The sequence below is a fragment of the Pyrgilauda ruficollis genome, unplaced genomic scaffold (genome assembly GCF_017590135.1).
Source record: "Pyrgilauda ruficollis isolate IOZ18807 unplaced genomic scaffold, ASM1759013v1 scaffold44, whole genome shotgun sequence".
NCBI lineage: Eukaryota > Metazoa > Chordata > Aves > Passeriformes > Passeridae > Pyrgilauda > Pyrgilauda ruficollis.
Genome location: NW_024525934.1, coordinates 1,510,605 through 1,534,020, shown reverse-complemented (window position 1 = coordinate 1,534,020; position 23,416 = coordinate 1,510,605). Strand labels below are relative to the sequence as shown.

Genomic DNA, 23,416 nt, shown 5'->3' with positions numbered 1-23,416 from the left:
GCAGTTTCAACTAAGATTTCAGGAGTCAAATGTTTCATATTCAGTAATGTCCTATTTCTCCATTATTATTTTAGACTGGATTGATGATTGAGCCCCTCTAGCTTCAACACCGATTAAAAAAAGAGAGGGGGAAGAGAAAAACATTAGAACAGTGGAAATTAAGATTCTCATTATAAAAATTTTCTTTTGAAGATAGAATGGGAAAAGTAAGAAATATGAGCAGATTTGCAAGAGCTATGTGAGGTCCACCTCAATATTTTCTGAAATAAAGAAAATTATTTTATATGCAGTATTTAAAGTCTATTCTGAATCATGTCTTAATAGTATAAATAACATAGGAAAACTCCTTTTTGTTGTTGGAAAAACTTTATCAGGAAGGTGACATATATTTCCATTTTTATTTAAATTCTTGCATTGATATATATGTATATATATATATATAGCTCCCAAATATAAAAAAAATAGCTCTAATAGCATAAGGTCCTTTGGGTGTTTGAATGCACTGAGGAAAGGAAAGAATGTAACCTCCTCTCATGTAAGTATTCCAGTAACAAAATACTCTTTACATACTTCAGTCCATCCTGTTTGTAATATTCTATTTTCTAAGTCCCTTTTCCAGCAAAACAGCACTGGGGACATATTTTCAGCCCAAACTGGTTTTGTAGCAGAAAGAACTAGGCTACACAAGTGCTCTTTTATAAGTGGGCACATTTATGGTTAAATATTTTAGCCAAGAATTAAATTCATAATTGTGCCAGTAGAAAGTCATTAGAAGGCTACATTTTGAAGGTAATATTTTGGGTTTCTGTTATACAGATGCTTTGCATTGTGGTGAGAAGTTGAAGTAGGTAACTTAATATATGGAAAAGAAGGTGGTGTAAAGCAATGGAGAACTTCATCAGTAGTGTATAACTTGATATCTTTTTAAAGGCCAATTGATAAGAAGTTGCAAATGGTTCCCTTTTTTTTGGTTGGTTTTTTTTGTGGTTTGTTTTTTGTTCAGTTGGGCTGTGTCCATTAAAAATGGGACTTAAAAGTCATGCTGCTTATGTTGAAGCATACAGCAGAAATTAAGTTCTGCTGTATTTTGGCAGTTCATTAGATTTGGTGGTGTCATTTTAGGTTGTGAGTTTTTTTGTTTCAGTATGTTTAAATGTTGAATTTTTTCATTAAACTGAGGACAACTTAAAATAGCTTCAGTGGATGAGTTTAAAATGAAACAGAGAGGATATCCAGAGCTTAACTTCTAGAATGGTTAGAACTTTGCTCTGGTAAGCTTCATCACATCACATGAGAGGATTACATATTAGAAGTTTGATATTACTCCAGGGATTCGGGGGGTTGCAGGTGTCTGCTTCCATTGTCATTCTAATTATGAAGTAGAGATGTAGTTTTGTACTCAGGTTCTAGCATAAGACTTTTATATATTGCCAGAAGTTTGTACTTTTAAATGATTTTGAATCTTCCTTTCATAATCAATAACAGGGCATGATTGCAGGGATCAATAATTAGGAAATTGCTGATGAATATTATCCCAGCTCTAGCATACTTTTTTAAACAAGATCACTTTGTTAGCAAGTATAATACAGTACCAAAGTTAAATTCTGTTTTATAAATGCTGTTACATCTGGAATTGTAACCAACTTAGTTAATGGGTAAGGAGATACAATCAGAAAGGCAGTTAGGATGCAGAAGGTATGTTGAGATTTGCCAAGAAAGCAATTTCAGAAAGAAGGAAAGTTACACTTTCCCCTCTTCCTCTGCACAATCAAGAGGTTTTTCCTTTGTGTGCTTCTGTTTTTAGTGGAGACTGTAGATGTAATTTCTGCATTGTGTCTTATGTGAGGAGGCTGGTGATAACAGATGTTAATACATGTGCTCTTGTGAGTACACCCAGGAAAAAGGACAAATCAACTGTACCATATAAATTACCAAAAAGATTTAAAAAATTGTACAGAGCATTGACCTATTTGGTTTGCCACAGCAGGGTAATTCCAATCAATGGTATATATGGACTAGAAAGCTTCAGAAACAACTATACAGTTAGGATCAGTGCATTCATATTAGGTAATGTAGATGTCTCCATCAGCAGTAAAAATAAAAATTCATTTCCAAAGAAGCCTGTTTTCCATTCTTATCTTTATCATAGTTATTCTTCTTCCTTTAAATCCTACACTTAAAACTAAGATCAAACACAGTGTTCGTGTTTTCTTCTCATTTCCTAACTGTTTTCTTGTTTGACAGCATTTGTGTAAAAAGTCCTTTTCAAGTAGTAAATTAATTTGGATAGAAGGCTTCCCACCTGAATTCATTACATGCTGGCAGTTTAGATAAATGGATATTATGGTCTCAGCATATTTCAGCCCAGCACCACGGTGCCTATTTGCAAATGTCTAAGAAAGTGATAATATTCCTATCAGTTTCAGACTGCTAAAGAAAAAAAATGGGGTAGAATTTCTTATTTATATTTATAGGATGCCTGTGGGGAAGACAGCAATGCTGTATATGGCAGTTTGTGTGGACATGTGGTGCTAAACATATATTAAAAAAAGATAACAGACCTTTTGACGTTTCTTTGTAGAAGTATGGAAGAAAAGCCAGAGTAGATCAGTAATTGACAGTTATGCAGGAGATGCATTTCCAGATTTCTTTCTGAAGAAATATTTCACAAACTTACAATTCCTTTCAACGTCGGTAATCCATCTTTAATTATTTTGTTGATTTCATAGTTGTATTTTACAAGGTTGATGTAATGTCTGCTTCCTGCCAACATTTGATACGGACAATCCACTTTGTCATTGCTTTGATGAAACGGCAGGCTGCTTGTAGTTGCAGTACAGTTTTTTTTTTTTTCGGGGTGTGTGTGTTTGTGTGTGTGAACTGAGCATGGGTAAAGGCTTATCAGTTGCTGAATGCCACAGCTTTAACAGCAAGATCTGTGGGGAGCTGCCAGTTTGTACCACGGACGGAATGGGAAGCGTGTTCAATGCATTTCAGTGAGCAGGTGTTTATATGTACCCAGTTCTGTACAGCTGTTTCTTATATTTGTACTTTTTGAGTGTGCCTTTATTGCCACACGTACACTTGAGAGCATTATTTTGCTACCAAGTGTCCATTTAAAAGGGCTTTGCTGTTCCAGGCTGTAGCTGGGACTGCTGGAGTGCAGGATTCCTCTCTTTGGGGTCAGGAAGCCCACGCTGCACCGTGGGTGTTGCAGTGGTGGCACCCAGACACCCTGGTGCCACGCTGTCAGAGGGGTGGGGGACACGAGGGGCTGCTGCTCGTTCAGCAAAGTCAGTGGCTGCACAGTGTGTGCTTTGGAATTGTCTGACATGGATCCATCCAAAGATTGTCTCCTTTGCAGGCATCTCCTTGGCTTGACATACCTTCAAGCGAGATGCAATCCTAGCTGGGGTTGTTTAGGTTTAGGTACACGTAAATGACTAAATACCTTCTTGGATCTATTCTTAGCACTACAGGTTGCCTTTAGGCAGGTTTTTGCAAGAAGCAGAAGAGAACGTAACTTTTTCTTCATGGAGGCTGAGCAGTGAAGGTGTTCTGGCTTCAGAGTAGCTGAAGAGATTTTGAATATTTTTTTCCCCCTAGTGAATGCAGTACATGGATAGGGATATTTAGGCCAATTGCAATGGAGGAGTTTAGGTTACTATGCAAAGCAGTATTTATTAATAACATTTGCATATTGAAATAAAAAGTCTGATGCAATTAAAATTGCCTGCACTGAGGATTAACCTGATCTCTGAGGGGAAAAACATTCCAAGACTGTGCACCTATGCACACACATGCACACACAAGTGGCAAAATCTTTCTATCTGTAGAGGGCCCTTTTCTTAAACGCTTCTTTTCCAAAGAGGCGAGTCACTGAAGTAGAGAAGTAGTGACAAAGAATTTCTGCAATGTGTGATGAAGCAAGTGGGTATAAAGGTTTTGTAAACTCATTGCAAGGTATAGAAAATCATTGTGCCTACTCTGTTGTATTACACAGAAGTATTTCAGTGAATGCCCTGGCCAACAAAGTATACTAGAAGTGCCAAATACATTTAGAAATAACGTACTCTTGCTCTTAGGGTCGTTGGAATTTAGGTTGCACAACACTGAATACTGTGGATGGCATTTGGCTTTTCCAGTGGAGGATCCTAGTTTCTTGTTTAAAAAAAAAAAAATCCATTTCTGGTGTTTACATCTTGAGTGTTGATTCAGTTTGGATTATATTTCTTTCATGATGAAGTATGTATAAACATTTTAAAAAGGTGTGGCACAGTCAAGTGTTTTCGTTATTTGTATGATAGGTTTGAACATCTATTCCAAAGTATCAGTAGGCACCTGCAGAAGCAAAAGTGGGTTTGTAGCACCTGAACACATTCTCATTTGTGCAATTAAAGCAGTTTACAGAGTAAGGAAGAAAAGAATATCACATACTGAGGTTTGATGTCTTTTTCACAGAGGACAAAAGAGTTTTGATTCTTTCACTTCAAGTTTAGCCTAGCTATTGTGTAGGGGAGGAGGTTTAATGAATCATTGTTTAACTTTGATACTGCCAAGTATTTGACCATTAAATAGTCTGAAATGTGTACATAGCACTTTGGTGACAGACCCTTATTTAACAGTGATTAATTGGCATTGAATAGTTATTTAATTACTTCGGAAGAAATTTAACAACAGTGTGTGTTCTGATTAAGTTATTTGATGTAAAAACAAACATAAGACTGCTGAAGGGAGCACGTTCCCTTTTGCAGCTTGCTACTAAAACTACACACTGCATGGAAGCCTGAGTGATTGAAACAGCAGATACTATTCACCAGTTTGGATGCTGTTGTAACATTGGCATACTTAATCCTTGATTTTTTAAAAAGACTTCTTTTGTTTGTGGTTTGGTGAAATTTGACTTATAAGTTTTAGATGTAGTATTTTCTTTTTGCTTTTGTAACCCCTTGCTGGGATAAGTAAAGGATGTAGGTATTAAGGGAGCTTAAATTTTTTTGTGGATTGGATATACTGGACTGATCTAAGAATTATTGTTTCTTGGAGTGTATGTGTACGTCAGAGATGCTTGCTTAAGGAGTTACGAAAATATGAACTATGGTGGCAGGTTATGTTGATAGTCTGTAAGTTTAGGAGAGAAGGATTTAGAGGTTTTGGAGAAAAAACATAATTTTCAGGATGAGGGGGCAGGTAAGTTGTGCAGCTCCTGCCCTTCTTAAATAGCAGGTGCAACAGTTTCCATAGTCTGAAGAAGCATTCTCAAAAGTTAGGTTTGCACATTCTGGAAGAATCTGTAGTCATAACTGTAAGCATTTTGAGTCCTGACTCCAAATAAGTACTTCAGTTTTTAAATCTGGAATGTTTTTTCTTGCATTCTTAATTATGCATAAGCAACTCACTGATTTACTGTGCTTCCAGTAAGTGGAAATAGTTGTTTCTTCATACCTTGTGAAATAGACCTCTTGTACTTGTAGACATCCTTATAAGTGAAGCAATTGCTTTGAATGCAATACTGTAATGGCTGTGGGGCATCTTGTGGATATTTCCAAAGCATAACACTTCTGCTTGAAGGTGCATTGCTGTCCCTGCCACATGGTGAAGGAACTTGCTTTAGTGAGTTACTGTACCTTCCTTCTGTGTAGGGCATGCTGTATAAAATGCCAGCTCAGTTACATCCATGTGAGCAGGATCTGAAATGCATCTCCAGTCTTCTATTTTCTCTTCTACATTCTCTGGGGTAATCGAATTGAAAAACAGCAATGACAAAAATAAAGCTAAGGGTTTGTTGCTTGCCTTTAGCTGCAGAAAAGCATTAATGGTCACCAGATAAACAGTACAGGAAGGAGATACAGACCTCTTAGCAGTAAGCAAAATATTTTCCTGGTCTTAATGACTTCAAGTGTCATTTTCCAGGATTTCTATGTGCAAACACTAAATAGACCTAATTTTCAGTAATTTGAAAATTCAAAAACAGTGAAGCTCTGCAATCAGAAAATCATTTCAATGTTTATTTGGGAAGCAACTGATTCATCTTGCCGCTGTTTAATTGTATTAGGTGGACTGTGAAAGGTTCCAGTTTTCAATGTTTGTCTTTTTCATATACCATTTCTTTTGCTCACTCAGATTTTAGTCAGCGTCATTTTACAGAATTACTGTATTTACATTTTAAAGAGGATTAGGCAGATTAAAAGATGTTTTCATGTTTTATTGATAACATCAGATTAATTTCCACTTTCCTAGTGGCAGCTCACAGAACTGTCAAAACAGAGGCTATAGAAACATTGTTATGCTTAACAATTCCATAAGGCAGTTGCAAAAAAATGCAGTTTTGGCAATTAGCAGCGTGATTACCTCTGGGAGCGGGAGTGGTTGGTGGTGACATGGAAGAGACAGTGAAACCAGGAATTGCTGGGGACAGCCTGGCTGAGCTAAGTTTTCTGTTGTGACCACTTTGCTCAGAGAACTTCGCAGGAAGAGGAGGAGAGCCACAGTTGCTCTTAATGTGCAGGCATTGCTCCATGGCTGGAGGTGCCAGCATGGGGCTGACCTTGCTGTGGCCATGGAAGAGGAGCCAGCCTGAGTGACCTTGCTGCCTCCTGGCAGTCTCATGTGGGATGGCCTTTGCGCAATGGATTCTTATATAAGTCTGAAACCACTACAAATAAAACTTACTTGGGGTTAAAAGGCAAAAAGGTGATTCTTAGGCTGAATTAAGGTGGGGTTTGCTTGCTATGGGAATAATCCTTTGCCCTTGTGTGCAGCTCCTCATTGGTGGGTCTCACAGCTTTTCATGGAGGGCCTTAGCACCGTCACCTCTCCTTGCTGTGCTCCTTGCTCTGTAAAATAAAGTGAAGTCACTGAGAAGACAAGTGACAAAGCTGTGAACAGATTTCTAATATCCTGAGTCCAATCTGTTATTCCACCTAGTTTTCCTTATCTGCCCTACCTGGACATGCTGCATGGTAAGGAAACCTCTATCAACAGGAAGCATTTAACCTCTTCAAATTATTTTCTTTTTGCCAGTGAAGTCTTCGTTCATTTGAAAATAACCTAGAATGTGATATTTAGGGATATTAAGAAGGCTTAGTGACAGCATGTATACAGCATGTGCTTGATCACTCTTCTGTGACCAGTCTCCATGAAAGAAAATGACGGCAAAAAGAAAGTTTTTTAAAAAATTGCCTTGGACTTTCTTCTGATGTATCTACCCTGATAAAAGGGAACATCCCCACATGCTATTCCTAGTAGAAAAAGATGAAAGAGATTTTCCTGAGTCTTGTGCTGCTGTACACCCTTCCTCTCTGTGTGCAAAGCGTAAAACCAGGATGAATTCAGCTGTCAGCTGCCTGAAGTAACTGCCTTGGGTAGTGAGGTACTGCAGAGCAAGCTCTTTGCCACAAGCATCTCTCTTCGGAGTCATGTCCCAAACCTGAAGAGAGGATGTTCTGTATTGTTTGGTGTGCAGCAGAAATTCCCTTAAAAAAGAAATGAATGAAAAAGAGCTGTTAGCAGAGAACTAGCATGATGGTTGCTACAGAAGTTACTTCAGTATCTCTTATCTCTAAATTACGTCGCCAGCGCACTGTGTGGAAACTTTAAACTTGCTTTCAGTTTAATGAGTTCCTTTGAAAGGAGAAAAAAAAAAAAGTCTTTTGTTGCCAGTGCAGTGAATATGTTTGTACCAGTTAAAAGTATAATTGAATCAAGATATATGCAGATAACAAAGCAATGTGAATGCATGTATGGGCATCACACACCTTAGAAATGGCCAGATTCCCACCCCTGGTTTAGTTTCTTTCCTGGTGAGTAGAGATACTGATTAATAGAGAAAGATACTAATCCACTTATGGGTGGCAGCACTGTGACTTTAATTATGAAAGAAGTCTTGATATAACTGCCTTTTTTCACTCAAGTAGAACTTGGGAAAATAGAGAAATGTAAATGCTTCACTGACAGCAGATTAAAAATCGTTTTATTAGCTTTAATAAAGATCAGTATTGTCAAGGTTTTCAATAAGTATAAATGTAGGGCTACATGAATGCAAATCTATCTCAGATTTTATTTTAGAAATGCCTGCAATTTGAATCCATGTATAATGTTGAGGGGTGAGAACAAAAATGCTAAAAAAGATCAGTTAGATCAGCTATGATCTATCTGAGACATGCATGCACTAGTGAGTTTCAGTCAAGGAGAGGAGCAGATTCCAGCTGATGTTGCTTGATGAAACTTGCATTAAGTTGTCTGACCTGTAAACCTTTACCTGCCCATGTTAAGCTGTATAAAATGTATACAAAGCATGTGTGTTTCACCTGTTAAATTCTGTTGAAATATTATCTTCAAAGCCCATTTAAATTTTTTTTCTAGCTGTTTAAGTAAAGGGTTTATATTTGGGTCGAAAGCATTTGTAAAAAAATTATTCTTCTTCAAAATATATTGCAGTGGTAGTAGGATACTCCCTTCATAGGGGTTTCCAAAATTGTTTTTTTTATTTTTAAAGTCCAGCTGTTTCCTTTTAATTGTTTTTGAAGTAGTAAAACATAGATGTTTTCGGGAATTATATTTACTTCCCTTTTGTTTTTCTTCTCAACCCTGTTTCTATAGGAAGAATCTTAAATCGTTTCTCCAAAGATATTGGCCACTTGGATGACTTGCTTCCACTGACCTTCTTGGACTTCGTGCAGGTAATTCAGTTGCTGCTGTCAGAGACTTCTGCACTGCATTCTGCGTTTAGATTCCTGTATGCTTTGCTGAAGATCAGCTATTTGTCACAGATGTAGCTGAGTCGAAGGAAAGTACTTGTTTGTGAAAGAAAGGTGCGGTTGAAATTTAACGTGTCAGTGAAAAGCTAACATGAGTAATAACTGGTAGGTAGGAGTGGCTATACACAGCTTGCTATTATGTCAAGATTTCAGCTCATAGCAGCTACATGCTTGGTAAATTGCTCCTGATTTGCCTCCAAGCAATCTGGCAAGCTTATTGCTGTTATAAGAAATATGTCCATAGTAAAGAAACAATCAGCTCACATGAAAAGATAGCACAGATTAACCTAATTACATGTCTACTTCCACAAAGAATCAAATGCTTACCACACCATTTCGGATTAAAATAGGTGTGGCTATTTACAAAGAAAAGATTAGTAGTAATAGGGTGAATATAATAGCCTTAATAGGAACAAGTGAAATAAGTTGCTGCAGAAAAGAAAGATGGACAAAGCGTTGAGATTTTGATAATGATGAAATGATAAAGGATTATACGTGACATCAAGGTAATTTTTCTGTTCCAGTTGCTATTAATCTTTCTTGTAAAAAATTGCAGGAGGATAAATCTGAAAAAGAATGATCGTACTGTATGAAAATAACATGAATCACAGAATACACAGAATTGTGGAGGCTAGATAAAAAAAGACTTAGTGGGTTATCTGAATCCACTTAGTGGATCACACCTGTCATGCTGAGGTCAGAAATGTTTCTTAAGGTGCTATTACTAGCTTTGCTTCGTCTCTTAAAGATAACCTATTCAGGATCTAAACCCTGTTTTGACTTACTGAAAAATAAACCAAAGACCTTTCAGGTTGAGCAGTTTAATCATGTTGTTCTTGCTGAACTCTTGAAAATAAGGAAAAAACTAATGCAAGGAGTGAAAACACCTACTAAGATAAAGTGTTTTTTGTAGTTCAGTGAAGTAGCTGAAATTGAGGTGTATGTTTTGTTTTTCAGATTTTTACAGTGCCATTTTAAAGTGTCATTTTGGGGAAGAAGGGAACATGGTGTATTTTACCTATCAGTTACAGCAGTTGGGGTTTTTTTATGAGTTAGGGACTTGCTTACAGTGAATATTAGGATTTTTAATACATGGTCACTTAATTTCATTTTAATTAATTTGAATTCTTCTTGAAAGTGCAATATGATTTTTCTATAAAAACAATTCATTTTTTACTGTTTGTACAGATTCCAAGTCTTCTTCATTCTCGTTAACTGTCTTATTGGACAGAATATTTCTTTATTTCAGCTGTCTTGAGAGTATACATATGTGCCTTTCTTTTTGACTGGAAGTTCAGTTTGTCCTGCTGTCCTTATCCTCTTCTCTTAGAATACGGTTTGCATCCACAAAGTCAAACCCATCTGTCCTGCACAGTGTGCTGCTTGTCCATTGGGCCAGAGGGGTTTGTATGTGCATCAGTGTGTCCCCTTTACAGCAGACTGCACTGTGTGTGTTCACACTATCTGCTGCTCATGGCCAGAGCATCCGCTGGGTCCTGTGATCCTGAGATAAAATGATTAACCATTTCTTTTAGTTCTGTATATTTACAATAATAATGTGAGGGTTGTGTTGCACGACAACATGGTGGTTTTATAGCAAGAGACTGAGTGGGTGTTTTGCACACCCTGGCATGTGGTTTAAAGGCATGTGGGGTTGTCTGAGGATGCAGAATTTGCTGGGAAAATGTTACAGAAGTCTGCAAAAGCAGAGGGAACCACAATTGGTGTGATCTTGTCCATACTTCCTTTTGGGAGCAGACCCTGAAGCAAACTGTCTTGAGAATTGCACTGTCTTACTTTTGACAGAACAAACTGATCTGCTTCAAAAGGAGGATGAGAGAGTGTCTACCCTGTGTGCGTGGCACATGGTACACAGTGTACAGAGAGCATCATCTACCAGCACATTGGAAAACCTAGTCATTGACCAGTGTATAGATCCTTTAGGCAGTGTGTGCTTTCCCAAACTGCACTGGTCTGGAATGAAAGAGTGAAGGCTGCTTCTCTAGATGTGATTGCTTTCTTCTTTCAAGCTCCTGCTGTAAACCACATTTGGTAAACATTTTTCTTCATCTTGATTAATTTATGTGTTTTGTTTTGTTTTGTTTTTTTTAATTGGCTATTGAATTATTTGTCAAATTCTGGAATTTACTTTTTAAGTGAAAAGTTTTTGCTTTCTAAACAACAAAGTAGATTTTACAAGTCCAGTACAATATTAAAAAGACACTGTGTTTCAAAGCTTGCCTGCTCTATTTGGCATCAGAAAAGAAAATTTAGGATTTTACTGTTGATTATTAATGCACTGCTATCCATAAGAAAAAAATCACTTTCTTCTTGGCAGGTTTTCTAAAATTTACTCTTATTGATCAGCAGGCTTCTTGCTCAGTGAATGCTTCTGAAATTCAAGAGAACATATAAATATATATTTATTTCTGATGAAGCAGAGATCTTTACAAAGGATAACTGTTATCAATTGTGATAGAGATCTTTTGTCACTTGTTTTGTTTGCAGGTGTCTTTTGTAACACTTCTTATAATCCCTTCAGGAAGAAATATTTTCTCCTTTCTAAAAACAGTATTAGCTGGATATAAAAGCCCTGAGCCCAGCCATTATTGTTGATTCTTTGAGAGACATTTCCCAACATTCATTGTTTAAATGGTTGTCAGGAGGAATCAAGTGAAACTTAATAAACAATGCAGTAACTGGTTCATCTTTGTGTGTAGAAGCTTTTCTTGAGCGGATTTGCATTGAAGAAGTGGTCGTTTTTCAGAGTTATTGCTAGGATCATTGTGGAGCATTCCACCCTTTTACTGTATTGGCAAGTGAGTGTGTAATTTCAGCACAAATAAATACAATGTGATTGGACACCCAAAAGCTACAGTATGAGCCAATTTAAATACTGATAAATAAATAATTAAATGCCACCTTCTAGTTTCCTGTATTTTGTAACTATACAAAATACAGATTTTTAAGCAGTGCTAAGAATTGATCATATTCTTTTTGGAGTAGGTAATAAGATTTATATACTGCACTACAGCCATAAAAGAGCATTATTAGTCTAGACAGCTAAACTGGATGAAAATTAATTCTTTGAACAGAAAGAGTTTAATTTTTTACATCTTCCATTAAGTTAAGGAAAATAAAGACTCTCTTCAAGACAGTGGATAGTTTCTGTGCACTTTCTGGTTAACGCAAAGATGAAAGGTATGTGGCAAGCACAAAAATGCATCATGAACCTTGTTGTTTTCTTTTGAAAATCTGGTTAGATTTTACAAAACTATGGCTTTGCAATATCTCCCAAAGTAGCTACTTGCATTGCATTTAAAGTTTTCTGCCATCTTTTCATTCTTTGGTTTGAAGTGCACCAAAATATAGCACACCTGTCTTGAGAGATTGAAGGCAAGAGAAGCAGTCCTCACTGGAAGGCTTTTTTTTTTTTCTTCTAATTTTTTTTCTTCTAATGAATTTTAACAGCATATGAGGCATCTTAGTGCAGCTGACTGTGTTGTGTGGAAATTACTGCTGTATCCACAAGGTTTATGAATTAAAAATAAGTCTCTTTTATGAGAACATGTTTATGGCTATGTTTTACTACGGGGCTGGAACAGAATGCTGTGGGTAGATGTGAAGTAGGAAAATTGAGAAGAAACCAAAGGTTCATTTAGGTGTTTCAGCTAAGATATCTCTAAGGGCATGTTTAGAGTCCAGTTTGAAGCTCATTTAAGTAAAAAAAAACCCTTCAAAATCTGCAGTCTAAGCCTGAGTCTTATCTTCTGTTATGAATTCTGGCTGACTGTAAGGTTCTGTACCACTTCTCCTAAAAAAGTAAACTAGAAAGCAATCCTATGTTCTGTATGACACTTGTTATTTCTACTAAATATGGCATTAAATTTGTTCGCAAAATTGGGTAGTAATTAAATTTGTGGGTTGACTAAGATAGTCAAAAAGCTGAATTAACTTGTGTGCTGAACGTAGTGGTGTTTTGGCTTTTTTTTTTTTGTTAGCTTACATATTTTTAATTATTGTTAGCCTCCTTAGTCTCTGTCTACATCTTGTTCTCTTTTTCTTAACTGGTGTTGCATGATTTTGGCAGCTGTTCTCCAGCTAAGTTACAGTCTCAACAGCTAAAGGACAACTTGTGTGAAGGCCATTACAGTGCTCTAAAACTTTCTGTGAGGATTTAAACATCTACTTTATTTAGATATAAATGTCCTGCCTTAAGCTCTGTGGGATTATAAGGTTCTGTTGATGTGGATTCACTGTAGGTGCGGGGTCTGTAGTGTAAAACCGTAGGCTCACAGCATGCTTTGGGTTGGAAAGGACTTTAAAGATCATCTAGTTCCAAACCCCTGCCAGGGACAGGGACACTTTTCACTAGACCACGTTGCTCAAAGGCTCATCCAACCTGGCCTTGAACACTTCCAAGGATGGGGCAGCCACAGCTTCTCTGGGCAATGTTTAGCTCAATGCAGCTCTAATAAAACACAATGCTCTAATTGGGGAAAAGGTCAGCCAAGAAATAGAATAAAATTTTGAGGAGGTATTAGGAATTAAGAGTCCAATATATTTAATAGTGGTTTATGCACATTAGCCCAGATATTCCTAAGTGGCCAGTATTTTGGATGCTGTAGTTTTGAGACCTCATAAAAGGCTGAATCATATTCTGTCTCAAGATAAATCTGCAGAGGCTTAATGTCTTTAAACTCTGATCTCAGACTTTGCCAGATGAGTACCCAAACTGACAAACTACTGCTTGGAAACTATGTCTGTAAACTGATTGAGTACATAGGACGATGAAATATATTTCAGACTTTGTGTTGGTTTTGTAAATTGTTCTGGTAAATTTTAAAGGGAAGATTTTCTCTGTAGTTTCTTGCCCTTGTAATTTTTCAGTGATCTTATTACTTGTTAACAGAGTTGATTTTCTGCTTTAGTTTCAAGTGAATTTGAGTAATTAATGTGATGGCCCCTTCATTTTGATTTCTTGCCCTATGTTAGATTGAGGGGAGGGGTAAAAAAATCATGATCTGTTTTGTTTCTGGAGAACGCTGTGAACATGTGAACTATCTGCAGCTGCCCTTGAAAAAGGGCAGTGATTTATTGAGGAAAACTGCATTGCAAAACCTTTTTCCTCCCCAAAATCAACAGCTTGACTGAGTTTAAATAACTGACTTTTCATATCCTTTCATCACACACAAAGACCTAATCCTGAGACTACTTGAGCCACCAATGTAGGCTGTGGCTGAGACCACCACTGAATGTGCCATTCCCTTCTCACTACACACAAAACACATTGACTGCAGCTTTATGGAGTGAAAATAGTGAAGAAAAGGAAAATGTGAAGGAGGTGTCCACAGTCATTTCTTAAAAAAAAAAGAGAGAAAGGGGGAAAAAAAAAGCTGCTGCATCTGGATACTAGGAACAAAAAGTGCCTCAGACTGGAATAATAGCTTGGGTCACTTGCTTTCGTATGTGCACAAGAGTGGAACTGCCGTTCCTTGTTTCAGTACCACTGACCCCTGCATTTTATTGTGTGAGGATGTCAGGGAAAGTGTGTAGAAGGAATTTGAGGATCTTTTAGTTTAACAATGACGTTGTTATTTTGTGCTTTCTGTGAGAGGTGGGATTCCTGAGGAGTGCGTTGCGTTGTTTTTTCCCGTTTAGCTGAGTTTAGTCTGTATGCACGTGTGAGTTTTAAGAGGCATTTTTATTCATTAAAGAATAATTCTTTCTGTGTGTTTGCATGTGGGTATTCAAAATATGATCAGCAGTGTGTTGTAAGAAAATAACCAGTAGTGGGATCTGTGTTAAATGTCAGTATACTCTGTTGAGCCTAGTACATAGTGCAGACCTGTGCCTTGGATACCTTGAATACTTTTTAGCTTCCCTTCTGCTGGATCATGGTAGTTTTGCTGTGCTGAGGTTTAAATGAAAAATAAATAAATTAAAGAAACACCAACAGTTGCCTGGTAACACTTGACAGCTGAAACTTTATGGGACTTTTTCTTGCTGTACCTTCCCAAGATGCATGTTAAGGGCATCTGACTATTGCACAATGAAAGACAAGTTTATTTTTAAAAAAGTTTACTTTTAAAAAAGTAATAGGGGTGTATATTTTTTGATTGGTAACTTTGGAGCTCTAGTTTCAGAAAATGTTAAAATTATCATTGCAATAAGGTCCTAATTTTTGCTGTGATCATGCAGTATTTGCATGTGCTTTTAGTTTTGGGATTTTTTTTAATTAACCCCACTGTCTTGTTAAAAACAAACAAGCAAACAAAAGGGGTGGGAAGTAGTGGAGGAAGAGGAGGCTTGGGTTGCATTTGTGTCTCCAAGACTAACATGCAGAAGCTGTGAGTTCAGCACAGACACTTGTCTAAATAATGCAGTTTTTTATTGACCTTTTCTTCTCTGTCCCTGAATGTCTTGATTGTTAAATCTCAGTAGCCAATTAGTCTTGTTGAGGGTGACCAGCAGTGGGAGATAATCTATGCCAAAGCTATTGCTGTTCTTTATTTCGTACCTGTCATCACATTCCTTTGAATGGAAGGGTGAGTGTCTTGCATCCTACAGACTGAATATTTACCCAGATTGGTGGTGTGTGTACAGGATAAAATGTGTAAGGTCTGGAGTCACTGCTAATGGGTGAATTCCTGTTTATATATGGACCTCAGTTTTCCAGGGAAGGCTATGTTCTGTTCTCACTACAGTGTCTGTGTATCCCCAGCCTAAGCCTTTGCCTCATCCCCATTTTTTCTTTCTTTTTTTTTTTAATTTATGTTCATTTGTAGAATTTTTTAAAGAATAGGTATGCATGCAATTGTCCACACATTAGTGTCAAGGCAGCAGAGATCACTACTGTAACAAAATTAATTTGTGTAGGAACATAATGTAAATGCTTTAATATTTTAGGGTATTTATTTACTTGGTATTAATAAAATTTGAAGATGCAACACTTTATCTGACATGGGAAAGATGGTAAAATAATACTGAAAATGTGATGTCATTACCTTCTTGCCCTCTTGCCTCCCTTACTACTTTTCTTGTTTTTCTTAACCCATTTCCTTTTACCACATAAATGCACTTCTGCATTTATGTGGTAAAAGTAGGTCATCATTTTGTACTGGGCTCCTTTCATTTTCTTATTTGTGGAATACAGGTGGTTTGAATATAGTGAAAAATAAAGCTAGTTTTCAATTAGTGGAATTCTGTCTTTTTCTAGAGCATATGAGCATTGTGAGGTGCAGTCTTTATCCTAATTTCTCTACCATTTGAGCAGATTGAGGTCTAATGGTAGTTGTACTTGCAGTATTTTGATAGCTGGAACCTGTAAATGCAAAATTACAGTCAGGTGTAAATAATCCCTTCTCCAAATGGGCTTCTCTTTTCTTTATCAGATTACTTTCAATATATTGTCAGATAATAGAAAGCAGGATAGTTGTATGGAAGTCCAGTGATGTTCCCCATGTTCTGTGTGGTTTGGAAATTTCCCCACTTTGGTTAAGGTGGAATTTGTAAAAATTCCAGACAGATTTTATTCGTTTGGTTCATATCTGTTGGAAGGTATTTTCTCATTTGCTTTTCTTTGTGTGAAAGAAGGCAAAGAAATATTTTCAAAGTGTATTTATGTATGCAGGTGAACTTATTTTTTGTAGTTTTCTCCTTGTCTTTGCTCTTTTTTTGTGTATATACTACTGCTGGTTTTCGTGCTAGAGTGGGAATTTTTATTATTACTTTATAGGTATTTTGTAGGTTTATTGGTATTTCCCTGACTTTGTAAGCATTATCACAACCTATCATATCTGTGTCTCAGACTGCTGATTAGTTTTAAGACTTCTGAAAATCATTAACATTTCTAACACTTTACAGTATCTAGAAATACTTTAATTCTGCTGTCAGTCACAGAGTGTAACAATACTGTTCCAAATGGTGATAAGTATAAATCTTCTAGATTGCCTTTAACTACTGATATACTATAGATAGGACAGTGTCTGCTTACAAACAAATTAGGATTTCACTGTTTGGCAAAAGGATTGGAGATTTCTCCTTTGATTCACGAAGGAAGGAGAAACTTGGAGGTAATTTAAATTACTGAGCCATGTAGCTGACATGTGTGTATGTTAAATCATGATGCTTATTTATGCCCAAAACGAACGTGCACAAGGAATTATCTTTAGCAAAAATAAAGACTTCATCTCACAGAAATGTTCTGCCAGGGTTATGTGTGCTCCTGCACAATATAAGAAGTTTTTTCTTGCTGAAGCTGATAATGTGGCTACTTGGTGAACTGTGCAGCTTTGAAAATTCCAGACAAGTTTGTTTGTCAAAAGGTAGAGGAGACTGCAGTGTGGGCAGTTCTGTATGACAGAAAATGAGAGCTCAGGTGGCAACTGAATGTCATATGTCTTTTTATTACATCTTTTTATTACATCTACATTAAAGGACAATTTTGTACTGTTTAAAAGAAATTGATTCATTTGGATTGTACTCCTGAAATACAAAAGTCTGTGTATTTAGGCTCTTTCAAGGGCTTAATAATATCTATTCCTGCACAGTGGAAGAATAGAATGCTGAGCTATTTCATTTTCTTTCACAATCACATCCCTAAATAATTTTCTTAATGGTTTTTGAAATCAGTCTAATGATTAAATAAGCAGAGCTCTCTTGCTATATATGTCACTCGTATGCTAAAATAAAGGGTTTAGATCTTCTTATAAAACTGCTGGGTTTGGTAGTTGATTCAGTTGTCCATCCTTCTGTCAAACTCAACACTTCAAAAAAACAATTTTTTCCGTTTTCTCACTAATAGTCTGGATTTTGGGATCAGATCAAACTTAACTATCACTTAGTTTCGTAAGTGTGCCCTTGTTGATGGTTTGTGATAAATAAAGCTTCTGAAAAATCTTCTTGATGGTTTGCTGCATATTTGTGACACAAAGAATGAGTGTGCACTTATGACAGTAAATGGTGTTTATTCTCTGCGGAGGAATTTTCTCTTTACTCACTGGGTTCTGGACATGCACAGAGCAGCTGAACTGGGTGAAACCTGCTGGTGGTGGAGTGAGGCTGGTGCTGATTATTTTAAATATGCTGAAAGCATTAGACCACTATTCAGCTTTTTTGGAGGTGAGTGATCACTAGATATCATGTAGTACTGAAAAATTATGAGTCAGGGGTTTATTTTGAATAGGAAAGTAGTATTTTATAGCCCTATCAAAGTGGCAAAGCTCTGAGGAAGTTAAGGGGGAAAATGTCAGGGACAGGTTAGAAAGCATTTTTTGCATATCTCCTGTGAAAGAATGTGACGTGAAGGAAAAAGAAGGTAGTTTTATTTCTTAAGATAGCTGATGCTGTAGTCCTTAATATTTTTCATAATTTTCATTTAGCTGAGGCAGAGAGGCTGTTGTGGTATTACAGAAATAGATTGCAGAAATATGAGTAGTTCTTCATTCCACCTAAAAATAAATACATGAATAGTCTATTTCTAAACAGCAAGAACAACAATAAAATGCTTAAAAGCTTGTAGTTGCTTTAAGGCAGAAGAGCTGTGTTACTGAGGAATTGATACTCTCTTTAACAGAAAAGCCCACAGTTCAAATGTAGCAGAAAGCTTTTAAAGTTGTTGAAAGACCCAGAATTAACTTCTGGTGAAAGTTAGACTTGGCTGAGCAGAAAAGGTCATGCAGTTGAAAATGAGGTATTCTTGAGGAGGGTGCACAGCTGCTCTGGCATTATGGCCATGAGGGACAAGAGACATGAGGCAGGAAAGTACAGGGCTCAAAGACAAAGTTTGCAAAAATGTGACATGTGGGGCGTCAGTGTCTGTGGGAAGCACGATTTTGAAGGTGCATAGCATGGGTGAAGATGTGATAACATCACCATTAGCTCAGAGGAATTCCTCACAGGAAGAGGGGACAGTATTTCAGCGAGTAAATTAATGGACTGGACCATAAGAACATGAGCTAATGCCATCAATGGTCTGTCTAGGTCAATGTTTTTTCTCCAGCAGTGGCAATAGGAGATGCTGTTTGTGGAGGGCATGAGCTGCTTTCTGTGATCCTTTCCCTGTTTAGTACCCCAGCACTCACAGTTTTGTACTCATGGTGTCAAAAGGCCTAACTTTTCCCAGTCCTTTTACAATGCATTTTTTGCATCATTTTGTATTTGCCTGTAAGATCTGCCTCCTGCATCCTAATAGCATTAAAACAGTGAAGTTTTTTTGGGTTCTTTTTTTGTTCTCATTCTGTGTATATGTTCTCCATAATCACCACTGAAATAACATCTGTTTTCAGAAGGGTTTTTTAAGTGGGATAAAACTGAGACAAAGATCAGTGAATCAGCCTCTGCTGGTAAAGTACTAAACATATGAGTAAAGAACAAAATGGAAAATACACCACTTGTAGCAGTACTAAGGAGTAAAATATTCATTGTTGAATCAAATGTTTTGATTTCATAAGGCTCTGTACTCAGTGGGGCTGTCTTGGGCTTACATAGCTGGGGAAACATTATGGAAACTACTTCTGAGAGGTAGGAGGGGAGCAACAATTGTCAAGCCATTCTTCATTTTCCTTTAAAAATATCAGTTACTCATCAGCAAGTACTGACAGTGGAGATACAAAAGTGCATTTTTCTGAGAATATTGAAGCAAGTGCAACAGCCAGCAAAGCAGCCACACTTGGCAATGGTGGTGGATATTGGAGGCACAACCCCTCTAAATTAATATGATGGAAAAGAGATGCTTTCTGCTACCTGAGGAGTAACTCTGGGAATGTTGGGTGATGCCAGACATTTTTCTGTAGAGTTGCAGGCAGGTTCTGGCAAGAGCTGTCAAGAAAGCAAAGCATGTATGTGTGCGTGTTCTACACTCACTGATTAATGCTGTTTCCTCAAGCTACCATGTAAAGTTGTGCTCGGCATCTGAGATGTTCCACAGGAAGATAAAATGTATTTTTCATGGTACAAAGACCACTGTAGTTAATGTGAATAGTTCTTGTGTATGCACTTTTTGTCCCTTGGGAAAAGAGCAATATAATGTAGCCAAGGCCCATTCACAGGAGAAGTGACAAACAGCATTGTTGAACAGCAAAACCATAATAGTTCTTTATATTTTTCATATGGGGAAATCACAGTGAAATTATAAGTAACTCCTGTGACTTCAGGAAGACCTCTCACTTTTCTGTAGATCTTCATTGCAAAGTTATGACTTGCTGCCCAAATCATTGAGAACACTTCTGTGCAGATGTGCTTAGGCGGCACAAGGTGCAATAAACGAGTAGCACTTCAGAAAATCTCAGATCCTGTTCAAGATTCTGCTGCTTATAAATACAAAAATATATTGTCCACAGCCATTTACAAGAATGGCTGTTGGCACTGTCATTTTGTATATGACAGCATTGGTACACTGGTTATGAGCAGGAGCTGCATGCCTAAATAGAGGCTGTAGCTTTGGCTCTGATAAAAGCTTTTTTTTCCATGGAAAACCTGTATTAGCTGGAAGTAACTTACTATCATGGGCAAAGGACCCTGGCAAAAAAACTTCTTATATGAGTGAAGATAGTTTATTCTTAGAAAGAAGATGACCTCTGTGTGTTGTAGGACTATAGTGCAGAGTTCTAAGGGATGAGTGTTTCAAGTGTCTGTCAGAATTACCAAGTCCAGAGCTTGGTTTTGTGTCTGTTTCTCAAGCATCATATCTGGAAGTCTCAGACAACATACAGACTGTGATTTTTGAAAGCTGCTGTTACAGTCAAGTTCTGCATGAGACAGTTAAGCCTCCTGGCCCAGGGTGCCCAGAGAACCTATATCTATCCCTTCTTGTAGGGTAAAAGATTACTGATGATAGGATTACTGTTTGAATATGAGAGCAGTGGTGGTGCCAGTGTTTTAAAGAAAACACCCTTTTTATTGTAAGGTTAAAGAGCAATTGCACACAGTTTGCTGTGACCTCAAACAAATATTAAGGCTTCTCACTTAATGACAAAATGCATGCCAAGTCAAATGAATGAGCGTGTTGGTGGCACAGAAAACATTTGCCCTGAGGAGCTCAGTATATGCTTGTTCACTTGGAAAAACAGTGATCCAGAAGGACTGAGGACTGTCTTGTAGAGACAAAAACAAATAGGAGGTGCTAGCATTAAGGATGTGATCGGAAATTTTAAATACATTTCTGGCAGATGTATTCAGCCCATTTGCAGTGACATATTGATTTAGTTAGGTAACCTCTTGTCAACTAATTGCAAATAGCAGGATTGAGAGGAGATGAGAGCATTTCGCAGGAGATAAGATGAACTTGCTCTTTTTGAAGCTTTTAGAGCTGGCAGTATTTAGTTCTTAGTTTCTTCATTCAATTTACCTGAAATTATAATTTTTGTTTCTTCTCCTGCTGTGTCTTTTTTTCCCCTCTTTCAGTGCATTGGTTGTCATAGCCTTTAAATTCCATGTTTTCTTGTGGATGCACATTTTCCTAAAGCTGAATTAATACTGATTGAGAGCTGTCATTCCTGTCAAACACTGCTGTCCTTGGTTGCTTCAGAAAAGGACATTGTCAGAGATGCCACTTAAATATTGTATATCCCATGTGTTCTCCTGCACTCATAAATCTTCATTGCATTTTTGCTGAAGACGAGTGTGTTCCTGGCAGTTTGATGCAAGCAATAGTATAAACAACCATATATGCTTATTTTTAACCTGTTCCAAAAGAAAACCCATAAATTTTATTTAAAAAGTAGTTTGAAGACAAGACTGCTCACCTCAACTCAGCTGCCTTAAGTGAGCAAAACGAAGCAGAATCGTTTAGGTGCTAGTTTCTCTTTGGGTGTTTCCTGTGGCTTTTCGTAATAAAGGGGGAAAATGCAGAAAATCTACACTGTGGTTCTGGGTGGAGCTGGCTTGAGTAGAGTGTTTATCACTCTGATCTTCTCATTGCAATGTCATCTTCCCAGGGAAACTTGTCTTCTGGTGTCCCAGTGTAACCAGCCACCTGTGCAGTTTTTCTTTAACAGAGATGCAGGTCAGTCAGTCCAGACAGTCTGGTTTGAAAAAGTCTGTTTGAAGGGGGGGGAAAAAAAAAGCATTCAAGGGTAGAGAAAATGTCAGAACTGGATTAAGGATTGATTGTACATGCAGTTATTTGGCAGAGTCAACAAGGAAATAATTTCTGTCAGGGGTAGGGGAGAAGAAGGAGGAAGGGTGATGCCAAGCAAGTATGAACAGAGTGGGGTTTTGTAGTTTCTTGACATGGCTTTACTTCAGACAGCACAGCCTGACTGAGAGTGCCTAAAGTTAATGCAGTGAAGGTTCAAACTGAAGTCGAGGACATGTGCCTTTGCTATTATTAAATTAGTATGGCTTTGTGGCAGTTCCGTGGGCTATTATAATCCTTGGGAGTGTATATTGGGGCCCAGGGAGTAGCATTTGGGAATTGGGGCTGAGTAGGTGTACTTGGCTTCTGCTTAAGTATTGGTAAAACCAATCCTGGAATGCTGCAGTTCTTGCGTGGGATTTGACTGTAGATTCAGTCATCAAAATTTAGCCTTGATGGGTTTTAGATGTTTACTTTGCTGTAGTCACAGGGAATCAAGTAAATACAGTTAGTGGATTGTAGCAAAATACTAAACCACAGGTTCATTAGGTATGCTCTTAAAAGTTAGATGAAGTTACTACCATCCTTGGACATGTTTAAAAGATGCACACAGACCATGCTTAAGGACATGGTGTAGTGGTGGACTTGGCAGTGCTGCATTAAGGATTGGACTCCATGATCTTAGTGTCTTTTCCAATCTAAACAATTTTACTATTCTATTCATCACTTCTAAACTGTTAAAGTAGGACAGGAGTTTCACTATGTAGGCCACATCTGGATTCCCTCAATGAGGTTTCCAAGTCTCGAATCCCATCCCCTGGGCTCCTCTCATTGATGAGAAATCCTACCAGGTCAACAACTGCAAGTCCAGAATAGTGTGGTTCCTATGGTAGTAGGTCCTATACCATGTTTTTCTGCTCTGTGGTTGTGCTACAGAAATACCTGTTACTCCTAGATCAAGACCTGTTTGAGATAGAAACTCCAGAATACCACTCTTAGCACCTGTAAGAATAATGGAGAAGTAGGTCATCAGATGGTGAAGGGAAAGCATGTTTCACAAGAGAACGTGCTGATCAGGGCATTTGTTTCCCCAAAGGGTTATAGTTGGGTATGCCTGCTGCAGTACAAGAGGAGATTTTTAAGGAAAAAAAAAAGCCACAGTAAATGGAGTGACTGACCAAATCATGAGGGAAATCTCTGAGGACTCTTATAAGCAAGAGGATAACTCCCATCAGAAACAACATGTGCTTTTCTGTACGCTAGGGATAGACTGTGTGCTGGCTGTGTGTGGGAGATTCATCTTTCTCCAGGGAAATGGAAGCAAGTTTGAGGGTGGACATTGGTCACTATGTCTCCGTTTGGAAACAATAGTCTTTTCCTGAAACTATCCAGGTCTTTTTGGTCTTGGTAACCAGTGCATCTGTTGTCTTTTGTTCAAGATGGCCTGTTTCAAATACTGTGCAGATAACTATAAATGTAATTAATCAGCTCCTGTGTTTTTGTTTTAGTTGCCTTTTTTTTTTTTCAGTTTGACTGTTACTTTTTACACAGTCATTACATTTTGAATGCTAAAATTAAG

At 37.5% G+C, this 23,416-nt stretch overlaps 1 protein-coding gene across 3 annotated transcripts in view; it reads left to right on the top strand.

The window, feature by feature from the left end:
* The window catches only part of ABCC4 (ATP binding cassette subfamily C member 4), a 141,970-nt gene that overhangs the window by 68,084 nt on the left and 50,470 nt on the right, over positions 1 to 23,416 (top strand). For all 3 annotated transcript variants that reach the window (XM_041478286.1, XM_041478285.1, XM_041478287.1), the window contains exon 20: positions 8,602 to 8,681. In XM_041478286.1, coding sequence (XP_041334220.1) covers positions 8,602 to 8,681 — 80 coding nt within the window. The remainder of the gene's footprint in view (positions 1 to 8,601; positions 8,682 to 23,416) is intronic.